This window comes from Danaus plexippus (genome assembly GCF_018135715.1).
Source record: "Danaus plexippus chromosome 18 unlocalized genomic scaffold, MEX_DaPlex mxdp_20, whole genome shotgun sequence".
Taxonomy (NCBI): Eukaryota; Metazoa; Arthropoda; class Insecta; order Lepidoptera; family Nymphalidae; genus Danaus; species Danaus plexippus.
In genome coordinates, this window is record NW_026869853.1 from 1,995,577 (window position 1) to 2,010,009 (window position 14,433).

Sequence of the window (14,433 nt, forward strand, 5' to 3'; positions counted from 1 at the left end):
GATCTAAAATGTGTTTTATTTTAAAAGGTTTTTTTTCATCGTTTTTATGTTCACCCATAATGAAATCGCTTCATCGAAATCAATATTTTTGCATAAAATAAATCTCCTTATAATTTTCAGGTTTCAAATACGACAACATTCTGATGGAGGAGTCCGCACAAATTCTTGAAATAGAGACCTTCATACCACTGCTGCTGCAGAACCCTCAAGATGGTAGGTCCCGGTTGAAGAGGTGGATAATGATCGGCGACCACCACCAGCTACCGCCGGTGGTGAAGAACATGGCTTTCCAGAAGTACTGTAATATGGAACAAAGCCTTTTCACGAGGATGGTGAGACTCGGTGTGCCGTATGTGGAGTTGGATGCTCAGGGAAGAGCCAGATCTAGGTAAGAATATGTATATATTCTCACAACTACCCTCAATAATAACGTGCCCAATAAAACCTATATATACTTAATTTGATATAAAAACCAAAAACGTACATCGTAATATATTCTCATAATAAATAGAAACATAATGAATTAATATGTATTGACATAGAAATTTTTACTAATGTCAAATCATTGATATGTTGTATAAAAAGTAACTCTATATTATTTATTAAATACGGTAACAAAATCCCAGATGTAAAGCAGTCGTAACATTATAACATTATCGTTTAATTCCAGCATATGCAACCTGTACCGCTGGCGCTATCGTAACCTGGGAGACCTGCGACACGTCTGCCAGCTGCCAGAGTACCGCGCGGCCAACGCCGGCCTCAGGCACGACATACAACTCATCAATGTAGACGACTTTAATGGAGCTGGAGAGACGGAACCCAGCCCGTACTTCTATCAGGTAATAAAATAAACTCGCAATTACCAAATGATAACAGTTTCAATAGAGCCAACGTAACAAGATAAAAAATGTAAACATTGTCAACGGTATTGTGTATGAATTCAAATTTAAAATAAAAACGAAGGAGCCATAAAAAAGATATTTTTTTTAATTGTATTTTTTAAATTATAATGGATATTAAAATGTAATAATTAATATTGTTGTAGAATTTGGCAGAAGCGGAATATGTCGTGGCCGTGTTTATGTACATGCGTCTGATAGGCTGGCCAGCTGAGAAGATCTCGATCCTCACCACTTACAACGGACAGAAACATCTCATTAGGGACGTTATAAACAAACGGTGCGCCGACAACCCGCTCATTGGGAGACCACATAAGGTATATACAGCAATAGTATAAAGACTAGTTTATAATAGTGCGTGCAGTCCCTTAGCACGGAAGAAGTGAAACTTCGTAATTGAAAACAATTCATATGCTCTAAATTACATCAAAAAATAAAATACTGCTACTATTAAATTATATACACATATCAAATCAAACTAAAAAGTAATGAATATTATAAATAAACTTAAAGTTTACTTCGCTGAAAGCAAGAGTACCATGCGCATGCACTTGGAATCTACCGACTCATTCTCTATCTCTCTCCTACTTTCTACATTCTTGTATATTTCTTTCTCTCTCCGTCAGCGTAAACGTTTAACGCAACCTTGTTGAAAGTCGAATAAAAAGTTTCACTTCTCTATATACTTAGTATTATTTATATAAATGCATATTTTTACTGTACAGGTGACGACAGTAGACAAGTATCAGGGTCAGCAGAACGACATCGCTCTCATATCGCTCGTGCGGACGAAGGCGGTGGGTCACGTGAGGGATCTGAGACGTCTTATAGTGGCGACCTCTAGGGCTCGCCTCGGACTGTATATCTTCGCTAGAGCCAGCCTCTTCAGGAACTGCTTCGAATTGCAGCCGACATTCAATCAGGTATATGGATATGATTAGCTGTACTATTCGTTTATGAGCTATTTCAATCCTCGTGTGTAAGACTCTGTGGAATCTCCTGACTTTATTCGTTGTTTTTCGTCGACTTTTGTGATGTATTCTCCTCTCTTGCTAAATCCCTCTCTAAGACCCAATCGACCCTGGATATTCTCTTATTGCTATAAATATATCCAGTCAATCTTCACACAATTACTATAGTCAGCCTTATGAATTAAAATTCTAAATATACCCCAAAAAAAAATGTTTTGTCCACAGTTGTTAGAGCGGCCGTTACAGCTGGAGTTGATCCCGGGTGAGTCATACCCGGCCCAGAGGACGCTCAGTGCTGCCGTGCCCGAGGAGCTAGTGCTGCGTGTAATGGACATGCCGCACATGGCGCGATACGTTTACGATATGTACATACAGAGAGTCAGGGACTCAGCTCAGGTTGGTCACACGTAGTAAACAGTCAAGGAACTGTTATAAATAGAACCCTCGGTTATAATTCGACAATTTTTGTATGTTATTTATTATAACATCGCAATGGTTCCGTTTCAATTTTCACTTTTAGTAATATATATACAAAAACTTATATAAATGTTATGTACATTATATATGTATATAATATCTGATAAAATGTCTGAAACGCAAATAAGTGATGATCTTATTGTTAGTTATATGTAAACAGTCTGTGTATACAGTCCGCTCACACGAACAACTCGATAAAATGTTATATTAATTCTATTCAGGTAAATTAACTTACCACCCAGAAGAATGAATTTGCAATATATGATAAAACTAGTTCTAAACACATATACAGTATTTTTATATGATTTATAACCAACCTGTACCCAGGATTCCACATGGAGCGCCCCCGGATCTGATCGTTCAGCTCGCTCCAAGGAGGCGGATCATCACGTGGCGGTGCACCCGGGGGGTGACAGCGACGAGGACGACGCCACCGCCTTCCAACCCACGGATATAGTGAACGAGATCGAGGAACAGGAGTGAAGCTGTTGTGCTGATTAGAATTAAGTCGCAATAAACATTTTGTAAAAAAAATCTCGTCTTTTTTCTGATAAGTCATAGTAATGCCTGTTTTTACGTTTAATATACCGTGGTCAACTTGAGTCGTATTATTGTTATATAATATATATATATATCTTAGTTTTCGTTATTATTAATCTGAACAGAAGTATATTTTTTTTATGTTAAGCGATTTTTTTACTTATCATTTATTATTCGTAGAGTAATATAGTTTAATTATTAAAATGAGACCATTATAAATATATAAGGCTTATTCGATGTAGTCTCCATTGACTGCAAGACAGTCCTTTAAACGTTCAGGGCCAGTTATCAATAACAGCACTCTTGATATGGGCAATTTTTACTGCAAATCGTATGGCTTGTTTTTTAGGACTCTAAAGCTGACTATAAACCAGTGACTTCTTTATAGCTAACACTTTGCCAAGCTATAACTGTAGTCGGATAATTCTTTGTTGACTAATTGGGTAGGTTTTATCATAAAAACGGTGATTTTGTTTATTAAAATATTGCTAATTGGTAAAAAAATCTCATCCGGGAAAAAAACATCTATGATCTCCATTAGAATATCGCTTAAATAGTGTTTTTGATTTTACCACCACATCCCTTTTATATTTCAAAAAGCACATTCAGAATAATTCCAAAATGACAAATTTAAATGTCAAAGGCAATTTTTGTTTATTTTTAATTGTGACAAGTTTTTATGGCCATAGTAAGCGTAATAAATCTTTATACTATATCGCAAAAATGTCAATGTTTTAAAGAATTTCAAATTGCTTATCCTTATGATTGATTTCTTATTAAGTCCCTGTTATTGTCATATTTATTTATTTTTTTCGCAACATCTTAAAAACCAAAACGAAGTTTATACAATTAGAAAAGTTAATGTATTATAATTATTAATGCAGGGTATAGTTTGGTTTTGTTTACAGATTACAGGTCAAGGTAGAGTTTGTGCAATGACTTATCACAAAGGAAAACAGCATAAAAAATAATAACAATATTTATATAGAAATCAATTCATGAACATAACATCGCATTATTAAAAAAGGCCATCGATTTCACCGGTCTCGGTGTTCAGATCTATGTCGTAGATGCTGGGTCTTGTAGGAAGGCCAGGCATTTTGGATATCTCGCCAACCATAGGAACAACAAAACCAGCGCCGGCGGACACGAAAATATCATTGATACGAAGAGTGAATCCGGTAGGAGCACCCTTGATACTGGGGTCGCCGGTCAGCGAATTAGAAGTCTTGGCCATACATATCGCCAGCTTATCGTAGCCCTAGAAAAAATATGACATCAGCCAAACAACTCAAACTATTTCAGATATGAACAATTCGGAATACTTACCCTATCATTCAAAACTTTAATTTTCTCCAAAACCACATCTGTGTATTCCACTGTCCCAGCTCCGTACATCTCTACAGCGATCTTCTTAATTTTATCTTGGATCGTCATTTCCAATGGATAGAGATATTGGAAGTTCGAGGGACGGTCGCAGGCTTCTACGACCGCGTCCGCTAGTTCCAAGGCGCCAGCGCCTCCCTTAGCCCAGTGATCGCAAATAACAGCACGGAAAGCTCCATTTTTCAAGGCATATTCTCTAACCATGTTCAGTTCTGCTTCTGTGTCGTTTCTGTATTAATATTATTTATATAAAATGTCTTAGTTATAAACTTATATAATTATGTTTTGATAAATTTTGTTCCATACCCGTGTTTGTTAACAGCAATAACGACAGGAACGCCAAACTTATTGCCGTTGCTGATGTGTTTTCCTAAATTGCACAGTCCTTTGCTAAGCAGTTCCAAGTTTTCCTGTGACAAAATAAATAAATAGCTTTAGATTAATCATAAAGCCCTTAATGTTTTTTCACCAATGAATTCACAAGGACAACATGACACGAATCTGATATTTGTTATAAAATTATAATCAACTTACTCAAGTTAATCCGAACACATCGTTATTAAGAAATTGCAAAAACGGTCAGTCACATAAAGTTTGCATTTATAATATTGATAATCGCACATGATATGTATTTAAATAGAATATATAATTTTATTTAAAAGTTTGGTAGTATATTACGATCATACTTGGACATATACTGAGTGGAGCGGTTGTCCAGGGCTGACGGTAGGTCCTCCGCCGTGCATCTTGAGCGCGCGGACTGTACTCACGATGACAGCGCAGTGAGGGGTGTCGCCGCTCGAACGACACTTTATGTCAAAGAACTTTTCCATACCTAGACCGATTAGACTTTAGTGTGTCATTAATCAGAAGTTGTGAGTAAATTAAAAGACAAAAATAATGTAAAATTCCAATCTAATCAAAATGTTTCAGTGTAAAAAAAAAAAATTCTGTGAAATAATCGACAGCCATTTTGACCCTTCATCGTTTTATATTGGTGTAGACAAAAAATATGAATAAAATAAATAGCGACCACATAATCTTTATAGCAAATCTTACCGATGTCAGATCCAAAGCCGGCTTCAGTTGCCACATAGCCATTTTCTCGGGCCAGTTTCATGGCTATCTTATCGGCAAGTATAGAGGAGCATCCATGAGCTATGTTGGCGAACGGTCCCGTGTGGACCAATACAGGAGTACCTTCCAAAGTCTGCATCAATGTGGGCTCAAAGGCGTCCTTAAGCAACACCATTAAAGCCCCTGTAATGCCCTGAAAGATAAAAAAATCAAACATTAGTACTACGTGTTAAATATTTTGCATTAATTATTCAGTGTTTTAACTTACAAGATCATCAGCTATTACTGGTTTGCCGTTTGTGTCCAGAGCTACCACCATATTCGCGAGTCTCTCCTTAATATCATTCACATCCTTGCCCAGAGCCAACACAGCCATAATTTCAGACGCTACGGCGATGTCAAAACTAGTCTCACGGGTAAAACCTTTCTCAGTGGGTGATTGTCCGATAGTAATTTTACGTAAATATCTATCGTTCAAATCCACGACTAAAAAAAAAGAGATATTAATACATAATAGTTTATAAATTTCTTAATATATAACTAAATCATAGCGACCCATTCACCTCTATTCCACATAACTTTTTTGGGGTCGATGTTAAGTCGTGCAAATTTAACTCTTTCTTCTGGTGTTAAGGCGTTCGGATCGGTCTTTTCGATTCCCAATCTCTTTAATCTTCTCAACTGAATGGGGGAGAATTTCCTGACTCCTTTAATTTCTGGCACCAAACGATCATACAGAGGACCGTCTTTTTGTGTTAGCTCATGGAAGATCCTGGCATCCATGTGAGCTGCGAGGAGATTGTTGGCTGCAGAAACGGCGTGAATGTCACCAGTGAGATGAAGGTTGAAATCTTCCATAGGAATGACCTGTTTGCAATAAAATTTCATGACTCACATGGAACAGCCCTTCAAAACACCAACGTAAAACATCTTGCCATATCGCTTATAGTTAAAAATCTAATTATTAATATTAATACGTAAATTAATCAAATCTATGCCAGTAAAAAAAATCATACTGTATAAATTGCGCACCTGTGAGTATCCTCCGCCAGCGGCTCCGCCCTTGACTCCGAAGGTTGGTCCCTGACTGGGCTGACGCATGACGGCGAAGGCGTTCCTTCCGCGATGAGCACCCAGAGCCTGCACCAGACCGATCAACGTCGTACTCTTACCCTCACCGAGAGGAGTGGGGGTTATGCTAAAATAAAGACACACAGGAAACTCAATTTCACGCATGAATGAAGCTTACGCAGTAACTTATGCTATACCTATAGAATTCTCTGGCTCGAGTGCATAAAAATATAAACAAAAGATAATATGAAACTAGTATTATTCGGAGGTGACACCTCGTCTGCCCGTGATCACGGTTGCTGCAAAGTAACCGAAACGTCAGGATTATGTAGTTTTTAAATAATAAAATCCGCGTAGTAAATCCGAATAATACTAGTTTCATTTAAATGAATACTCGCCAAAATCTTAGATCTCATTATTAAAAGATAATATTTTTACTACCATAAAAGATAACGTCGTGTTGTGTCTATTATATTGTAGGTAACAAATAAATTCTGAAAAATATATTTTTACACAAAAAGATATTGAAATAATCGTAATTTTTAATTTAACATTGTAAAACGATTGTATGGTTTGACTTACTTACTTAGATCAGAAATTAAATTATCAAACAAAGCAGTTTAACTTTCAATTATACGATTTGTATACATCAGTGTGTGTGTAACAATTTTAGATTTAGCTAATTTTAGTTCTCTATTGATTCGTATGGAATAAAAATACTTCGTTAAAAGCATTTTACAACAATTGCTTGTAAAATTGACTTATATTTTTTATTTTGATTACCATCTAACACACATAAATAGTGTTATTGTTAGGCATCCTCTCAACCATCCACTTACCCAGCCACGACGATGTATTTTCCGCCACGCTGATCTCGGAGACGATCCAGCACAGACAAAGATATTTTCGCCTTGGTATTACCATATTGTGACACCTCACTGGGGAACAATCCTATCTCCTCCGCCAACTTACTAATATATTTAGGTTTTTGAGAACGCGCTATAACAATGTCGCTGTTAAAAAAATAGAAAGAAATATCTGCCATTAAAATGACGGTTAAAACGATAATTAAAAACTCACTATAATTACAAATACAATAACTAGGAAAGACGTAAATGTAATTTTAAATGAATTTACTCACGGTCGTTTAAAAAGGACTAATTTTTTACACATCTATTATTTCGACTCAGGTTGTAATAGCAAAAATTGTTTCCTTTTTTAAATGAATCATAGGCACAGATACAAACACTTCATACTTCTGGATTCTAGGAACAGACCTTGGAGGTGGCGAAACCGTGCTAAGTCTAAGCGGCTGCAGCGGCCACACGGGCGTAGAGATCCGTTGGAGTTGTCTGCTAGCAGCCAACACGGTGTTTTTCATCAACATAGCCACAGTCATGGGACCCACACCGCCGGGTACAGGGGTTACATGCGACGCGACCTGTACCGCCTCGGAATATGCCACGTCACCTACCAACCTCCGGCCGCTGGGTTTTGATGTATCTGGTGACACCACATCAGTTGAGTTTTAAAATTCCTCCTTAGAATTTAACATCAATGAATAAAGGATAATACCGACGATTCTCGTTTGAAATACACCAATGCAGCTTGTTTATTTAAATTAAAACGTACATTAAAATATTACCAATTTAAAAACAAACAGTGCCTTCATTGTATTACAATAAACAAAAATACCGTAAACAATTATCACAAAAAAAAACGCATTTTATACTGAAATTAACTCGGCAGTACTGCATGAAAGATATCTTGATAGTAAATGCTATAAGAACATTCAATGGGTTTGTTGTTGATAACTTCCATTCATTGTTAGTCTCATATTTTGTAAACACCCTAACAGTTATTTCTTCTGTATAAATAGAAGCTTATCAAATACACTTAATGTCATGCAATTTGCGTGTTATTCAAATTACATACGTACCTGGGATGGGATTAATCCCGCAGTCTATTACCACCGCCCCCGGTTTAATCCAAGAGCCACGAACCATTTCTGCTTTACCAATCGCTACCACTAAAATATCAGCGGTTTTGGTCTGAAAATATACGAATCTGTTTAGAGACATTGGTATAGACATAGAGTTTGGAATCTATTTATTTAGCTGTAATTATGTCAGTTAAAACTAAGGACAAGGAGATGGACTAAACGCAATATTTCTACCCACAATTTCACTTAAGTTCTTAGTCTTCGAGTGGCAAACGGTAACAGTGGCGTTTTCCCACTTGAGAAGTTCAGCTACTGGTGTTCCAACGATCCTACTGCGTCCGATAACCACCGCCTGTTTGCCTTCGATAGAGATTCCAGTACGTTTGATGAGTTCTATACAACCAGCTGGGGTGCAAGAAACGAAGCCTGACATATCACCGAGGGCCACACGTCCTTCGTTTTCAGTATTCAATCTGACAAAAAGGATTATTCAACATTAAAAGTTTTATGTTTAAAATTATAGTCCCTGAAATAGTGGTTATTGACCACGAATTCTATTTTCATACAGTATTTTTCTATTACCTTACTAAATTAGTCATTACAAAGATTAAAAATTGTTTGGAATATTGTCACATGTCTTTCAAAATATAACTCATACCCGTCAACATCTTTCTGCGACGAGACAGCGTCGGTGATGAGATGCGAGTCGATTTTCTCGACCGAATCCAGTGGCATCTGAACTATTATGCCATGTACTAACGGCGAATCATTTAGAGCTGTCAACTTTGTAAGTAGCTGGAATAATTCATTAACAGCTGAATGTATGCTCCATACATAGAAATTAGAGACTATTTTAAATATTATATATACATTTTCTGAAATAACCCAATGTCATCAGTCAAAGCACAATGCCTGGATTAGCAAAATGATTAGAATGCGATCTTAAAGAAGTGCCAGGTTTCAAAAATTTTATTCAAAATTTTCTATTTAAATTTAAATTCGATGTATTTTTTTGGTTATCCTATTCGCTATAGTCGATATCTTTGCGACTTTGTCAATGAAATATTTGATAATTGCGCTATAAATCGTAATATGCTAAGCGGTAAACAATTCAAGTTCATATGATGTAAGTTATCGTGGGTCAGGTCTGGGGTCGACGATATTATCGAGAAATACAACAACTGTATTACGTTAGTTCACCTCAAATTTTATTATTGTATTTTCGTCAAACTAATAAAATATGTTTTTTATGATAGTATCGAGTTAGAATTATTTTTTTTATAAAAAAATTATATATGATAATCTCTTTAAAAAGAAAACAACATAAGCCAATCTCTTCCTCTTTTGAATTTTTTATGGTGTTATTTATTTCACGTCGATATTTTTGTGTTTGTATGTCCATATTGTTTTTTCCAAACTCATGTAAGGCATTTTTGGTAAATGATTACTCGATCAAGTTCATCACGCATTCGATTTTAACATGAAATGAGATTGTTATGAGCACTTTACCTCAGCCTGCGAGATTTCTCTGGGAAGTTTGATGTGTTCAGCAGCTATGCCGATGTTTTCTGCTGCTTTCAGCTTGGCCCGGATGTAAACGTTGGAGTCTTCTCGTCCTCCGACCTGCACGATAGCCAGCTTTGGTTGGAAGCCAGGGTGCTGTTGACCCATGACGGCCACTTGCTGACGGAGGTCATTTTCTATAGATCTACGAAAAAATATTTTACATAAATGTTTTAGGAATAACTTAAAAATACCATTAAAAAGTATTCAAAATTATTTTCACAGTTAGTTAGCATGACCATACGAGGTATTTCTTTGGATATTTAGTGAGATACGGAAACTTTCTTTTTGGAATACCTTTTAACGTAATTATTTGTGTTACCATTATTTAATATTATGTATTGCTCCAACTTTTTCTGTATAAAAAAAAATTCTTCGTTCTTTTACTTGACCATTCTAGAAACATCTTTTTTCGAATTCCTTTTCTATATCGATAGATTAATTTAGTTTTAAAAACCATTAAAATTAAATAACTTTAAGACGGTTCCGGTAATATATTGTCTGTAATATATTTTGTAAATGTTAGTCTTACCTAGCTGTTTGTGTACCAGAAATCACTTGAGCAGACATTGTTTTAAGACGACTTTATTTTACAAACTAAAACGAGATCATAACTAACAGCCTCAGATCAAGCAACCCTGATAACCTCGTGTTTATTATAACGTATGAACAAATTTATTATAATATATTTTCAAATTTATATTTCATAGATTATAGAGAAATAAAGTTACATCTAAATAATTCTCGTAAAATAACACAAATTTATATAGTTTAAAAAAGTACACACCTTAGAGCAGTTTTGCAATAATTACTAAGAGGTTTAAACAAGTAGCTCATAGTAAATTTCATCATTAACAACTTTATATTATTATTATTTTTTCTCAAATCTTAACACTTCTATCAATCTTCAGTTTAGGATATTATTGTACCGAATATGATTCAACAATGAAGACAGTGTATTGTTTTTATCGTTAGGAAATTATGAAATAGTGTAATGATAAGTAAAGAAATAGCTAAATGAGATCCAAATAGTGTTTGAACTTAAATTACACTGTGACATTAAGGAGATTTAAATATAACATTTAAATTACATAAATATAAATTTAAATATGAATTTATGTAAAGCACACATATGAAATCAAAAATAGTATTGTAATTTTTAAAAAATAATCAAAAATTGTAACAAAATATATATATTAGTTTACACATATAATAAAAAGATTTTAAAAACAAAAAATAATATAGAAGAAACCTCTTAGCATTCAATGGATTCATCGTGCGGGTGCCGGGTCCATCGCGTTGCAGGGAGAGGAGCTTCAACAGTGCCTGGGACTTGGGACCTGGGACTTGGACCCATATGTTGTTTAAGGGGCCCCTATCTAACGCGGGTTAAACGCTCACCTCCACCATCCAAGCTCCTCTCTCTATCTAACGAAATATGAAACGAACCTACTGGGGCTGCCTTCGAAGTACGTTCCAAAAATGAATTGATATTAGTTCTGGACAAGCCCAGGTCTTTTAGTAGGTTGTAGAGAGATTTAGCCTATATTCCACTCGCTTCCACTTCTACCGCGTACAAATCCATGACGAACCTATTCCTAGAGAGTTCGTTAGTGAGGTCGTAATATTTATTAACCTTAGTCAACTTACCAACAATCGTCGTGCTTCAACACCATTAAGTGTTTTAGGTATTTGAAATACCAGGCTCGTCTCTTGTAATTTTTTCCCGCGCGTAAAGCATTTCAAGTCCGTATTCGCACCGTTTAAGCCGTTTATATCGACTGGTAGACAGATCTTTCAAAATAGAAGTTCACACAGTGATATCTTAGATTTTCGGGTGTACACATTTGAATGACAGTTTCATCTCGTCTACCATTTATCACCGTTGCAAAAGAACCGAAACATCAGGTGTATGTGGTTTTAAAATAATAAAATCTAAAAATCTTAGTTTCATTAGTTATTATATTAGCTTTCTGCCAATGAAAGTTTCGCCAAAATCGATCTCGCAGCTTAAAAGATTCACCACAACGAAAAGCTTAAAAAATTAAAAATTGGCAAAAATATTTTTTTGTAAATGATTTATATTCATTGCATATAAAGCGTTTATTGAAGTGATGACTTTTTATGGGAGGGTAAACCGTTCCGTAACCTAAGGCGTAACGGCACCACTGGTGTGGTGTCCCTTTCTCTCAAGTATACAGCATCAGTGTTTCACGCATGCGGCAAAAGTTTTTCAAGTAATATTCAAGTGATTCATAAACAGATTATCAATTGAGTGTAGATATAAATAACTTAAGTAATAACCTAATCTTTTTATAAGTTACCCAATTACTATATTAAATAGTTTAAGTTATCACTTCTTTCGAGCGTCCTGAGACGCACAAATTCTATTTTTATTACAAAAACACTACAATTTTATATTCTAATGCACATAAAATTAAACAGCCCCTATTAATGAGCAGTAATGACTTAATTTTGACATTTAGTATGATGCTCACCGCGAGCTTTAGTTGTCCCATTAAATACGGAGGATTTGTAGTTTTTCATTCATGAAACTTCGCACGATATAGTATTAACGTAGGTCATTGAACGAGAAAAGTGAAAGGCTTCGTACGTTTGTAACGATGCGAACTTGCCGTAAGCATAATAAAAATTCAAAACCATTTTATAATCTACAAATTTCAATGTCCGTCCTTGAAATAAAAAATATATTCTGTCAAAAGACCAAAAAGTACCGATAATACAAGAAAAACTACGTTTATTTGAATGTTTGTTACTCTGTTGCCCTCCCAGGAGCAGCTTTTTAATAGTTTAACATGGAATAAGACCAATAAAATAAATTAGAAAATCGCTTAACAAAATACAATTTGCAAGCCGAATACTTTGTTTTTATGGTTATTAAGATAATTTGCTTAAAATGGTAGAAAGATAAATATTGTTACTATTGCTCTTTGAAGGTTCTTCAGGGTATGCATCTGATGGAGAGATTCTTAATGACTCGTACCTATGAGAATTAATAATTATTCTCTGTTTACGATTACTACATTTATCTTATTTAAAGCGATCAGAAGCACAATTGCGATTAAAAACATTCAGAGAATAATTGAAGTTTATATTTTGTGAACACGTTAAAAACAAATTTAATATTTCCAGACATAGCCTACGTATAATATGTCGGGTAGTTTAATAAAAATGTAATGAAAACTTTTATAAAATTCTTTTGAATTGGCGGAAGTTCAGAGGAACGCCCTTAATTTCAATCGCAAATTTGTAATAAGATTTCTACGAAAACGGAATGCAACATTTATTTAACGCTATAGCATTTTATATATATAATAAAAATAATAAAAATTGCGAATGTATTTTTATAAACTTATATAAATGTTGCTATTAAGTAAATTACTAGAGGATAAGTATTTTTTCCTATACTTCCTTATAACAGATTTTTTTCTAATATAAACTTGTGAAATATAGACATTATTTAATTTTACTTAATTTTTAATTAAAAAAAAACTATAAATTCAACTATTCTATGAAATATTTAAAATAATTACACATGTTCGTTAATATTGAAATAGTCTGTTTAATTTTTAAACAACGTTTTTGACGTTGTACCTACTTATAAAAATTAAATTATAACTTTACATTAAATATTTACTATATTATACAATATAAAAAATGAGGTTCTAGTAGAGAATTTAATTAAATATTTCCTTGTTATCATAGGTGGCGGCTCTGAATTAACGTAACGATTAGCATTAAGATCTCAGTAAAACGTTTGTATGAAAATATATTTAAAAATCTCTTTCAAAAATATAAACACAATTATAAATACAATACCTATATAATACTTTGAAATTTATGTAATAGGTACTTAGTGTGACATATGAAAAGGTAGATAGAGATAGGTACATATGGAGTAGTTATATCAATTAAATTACACGAAAAAAAAAATTGTTAAACAGTTGTGAATTTGAAGACAAGACATTTAACGAGTTAAATCAATTAGCATATAATATAATAGCAACAGTATTGAAAACAGAATAACGAAATATAATAATTACTTAGTACATACACACTTAAAACGAATAAATTATTTACTTACATTATTTCAGCGTCAATGTCCTCCTGATTTTTCCATGTCATTTTAACACAATATGAAAATAAAAATATATATCTTTTCGCAAAACTTCCGCGACGTGTTGCTAGCGTCAACGCGGGCACTTAATGAAGAATATTCTCCGACTCAAACTGGTTTTGTTACAAACAACAAATAAAAGCTGTTACACACGTACCCACTAATATATTCATTGCCGAATATTTTACAAGCACGACACTGAAATGCTAATGTTTGTTAAATTCACTTTTACTATAATATGTTGGACAATTCGCGCGTGTGGTATATGCTTTATATTAATATCAAAAATGATTTTATACCGATTTTTGACACGAAGTAATCTTATTTCTTACATTTTAAAAAACGAATCCTTCAACAGTCACTTCA

General features: G+C 34.3%; 2 protein-coding genes across 3 annotated transcripts in view; one reads left to right on the forward strand and one right to left on the reverse strand.

The window, feature by feature from the left end:
• LOC116773233 (RNA helicase aquarius) overlaps positions 1–2,952 on the forward strand; it is a 46,861-nt gene extending 43,909 nt beyond the window's left edge. Inside the window, exons 22-27 of the mRNA XM_061528374.1 lie at positions 121–388; positions 671–842; positions 1,049–1,219; positions 1,628–1,825; positions 2,099–2,269; positions 2,678–2,952. Coding sequence (XP_061384358.1) covers positions 121–388; positions 671–842; positions 1,049–1,219; positions 1,628–1,825; positions 2,099–2,269; positions 2,678–2,833 — 1,136 coding nt within the window. The 3' untranslated portion in view covers positions 2,834–2,952. The remainder of the gene's footprint in view (positions 1–120; positions 389–670; positions 843–1,048; positions 1,220–1,627; positions 1,826–2,098; positions 2,270–2,677) is intronic.
• A 901-nt stretch (positions 2,953–3,853) lies between these two features.
• LOC116773002 (C-1-tetrahydrofolate synthase, cytoplasmic) lies at positions 3,854–14,188 on the reverse strand. 2 transcript variants are annotated; one of them, XM_032665351.2, is made up of 15 exons: positions 14,035–14,188; positions 9,876–10,074; positions 9,025–9,161; positions 8,605–8,839; positions 8,364–8,475; positions 7,702–7,927; positions 7,264–7,437; positions 6,386–6,551; positions 5,917–6,220; positions 5,622–5,839; positions 5,336–5,546; positions 4,963–5,111; positions 4,583–4,686; positions 4,220–4,505; positions 3,854–4,151 (listed from the first exon to the last, which is right to left on the reverse strand). In XM_032665351.2, exons 1-15 carry the CDS (start codon positions 14,073–14,075, stop codon positions 3,909–3,911), a joined length of 2,805 nt encoding a protein of 934 aa, XP_032521242.2. In that variant the 5' UTR covers positions 14,076–14,188; the 3' UTR covers positions 3,854–3,908. The 2 variants fall into 2 exon arrangements, with proteins under 2 accessions (XP_032521242.2, XP_032521243.2); XM_032665352.2 differs by lacking the exon at positions 14,035–14,188 and adding an exon at positions 10,462–10,620.
• Between the last annotated feature and the right edge of the window lie 245 nt (positions 14,189–14,433).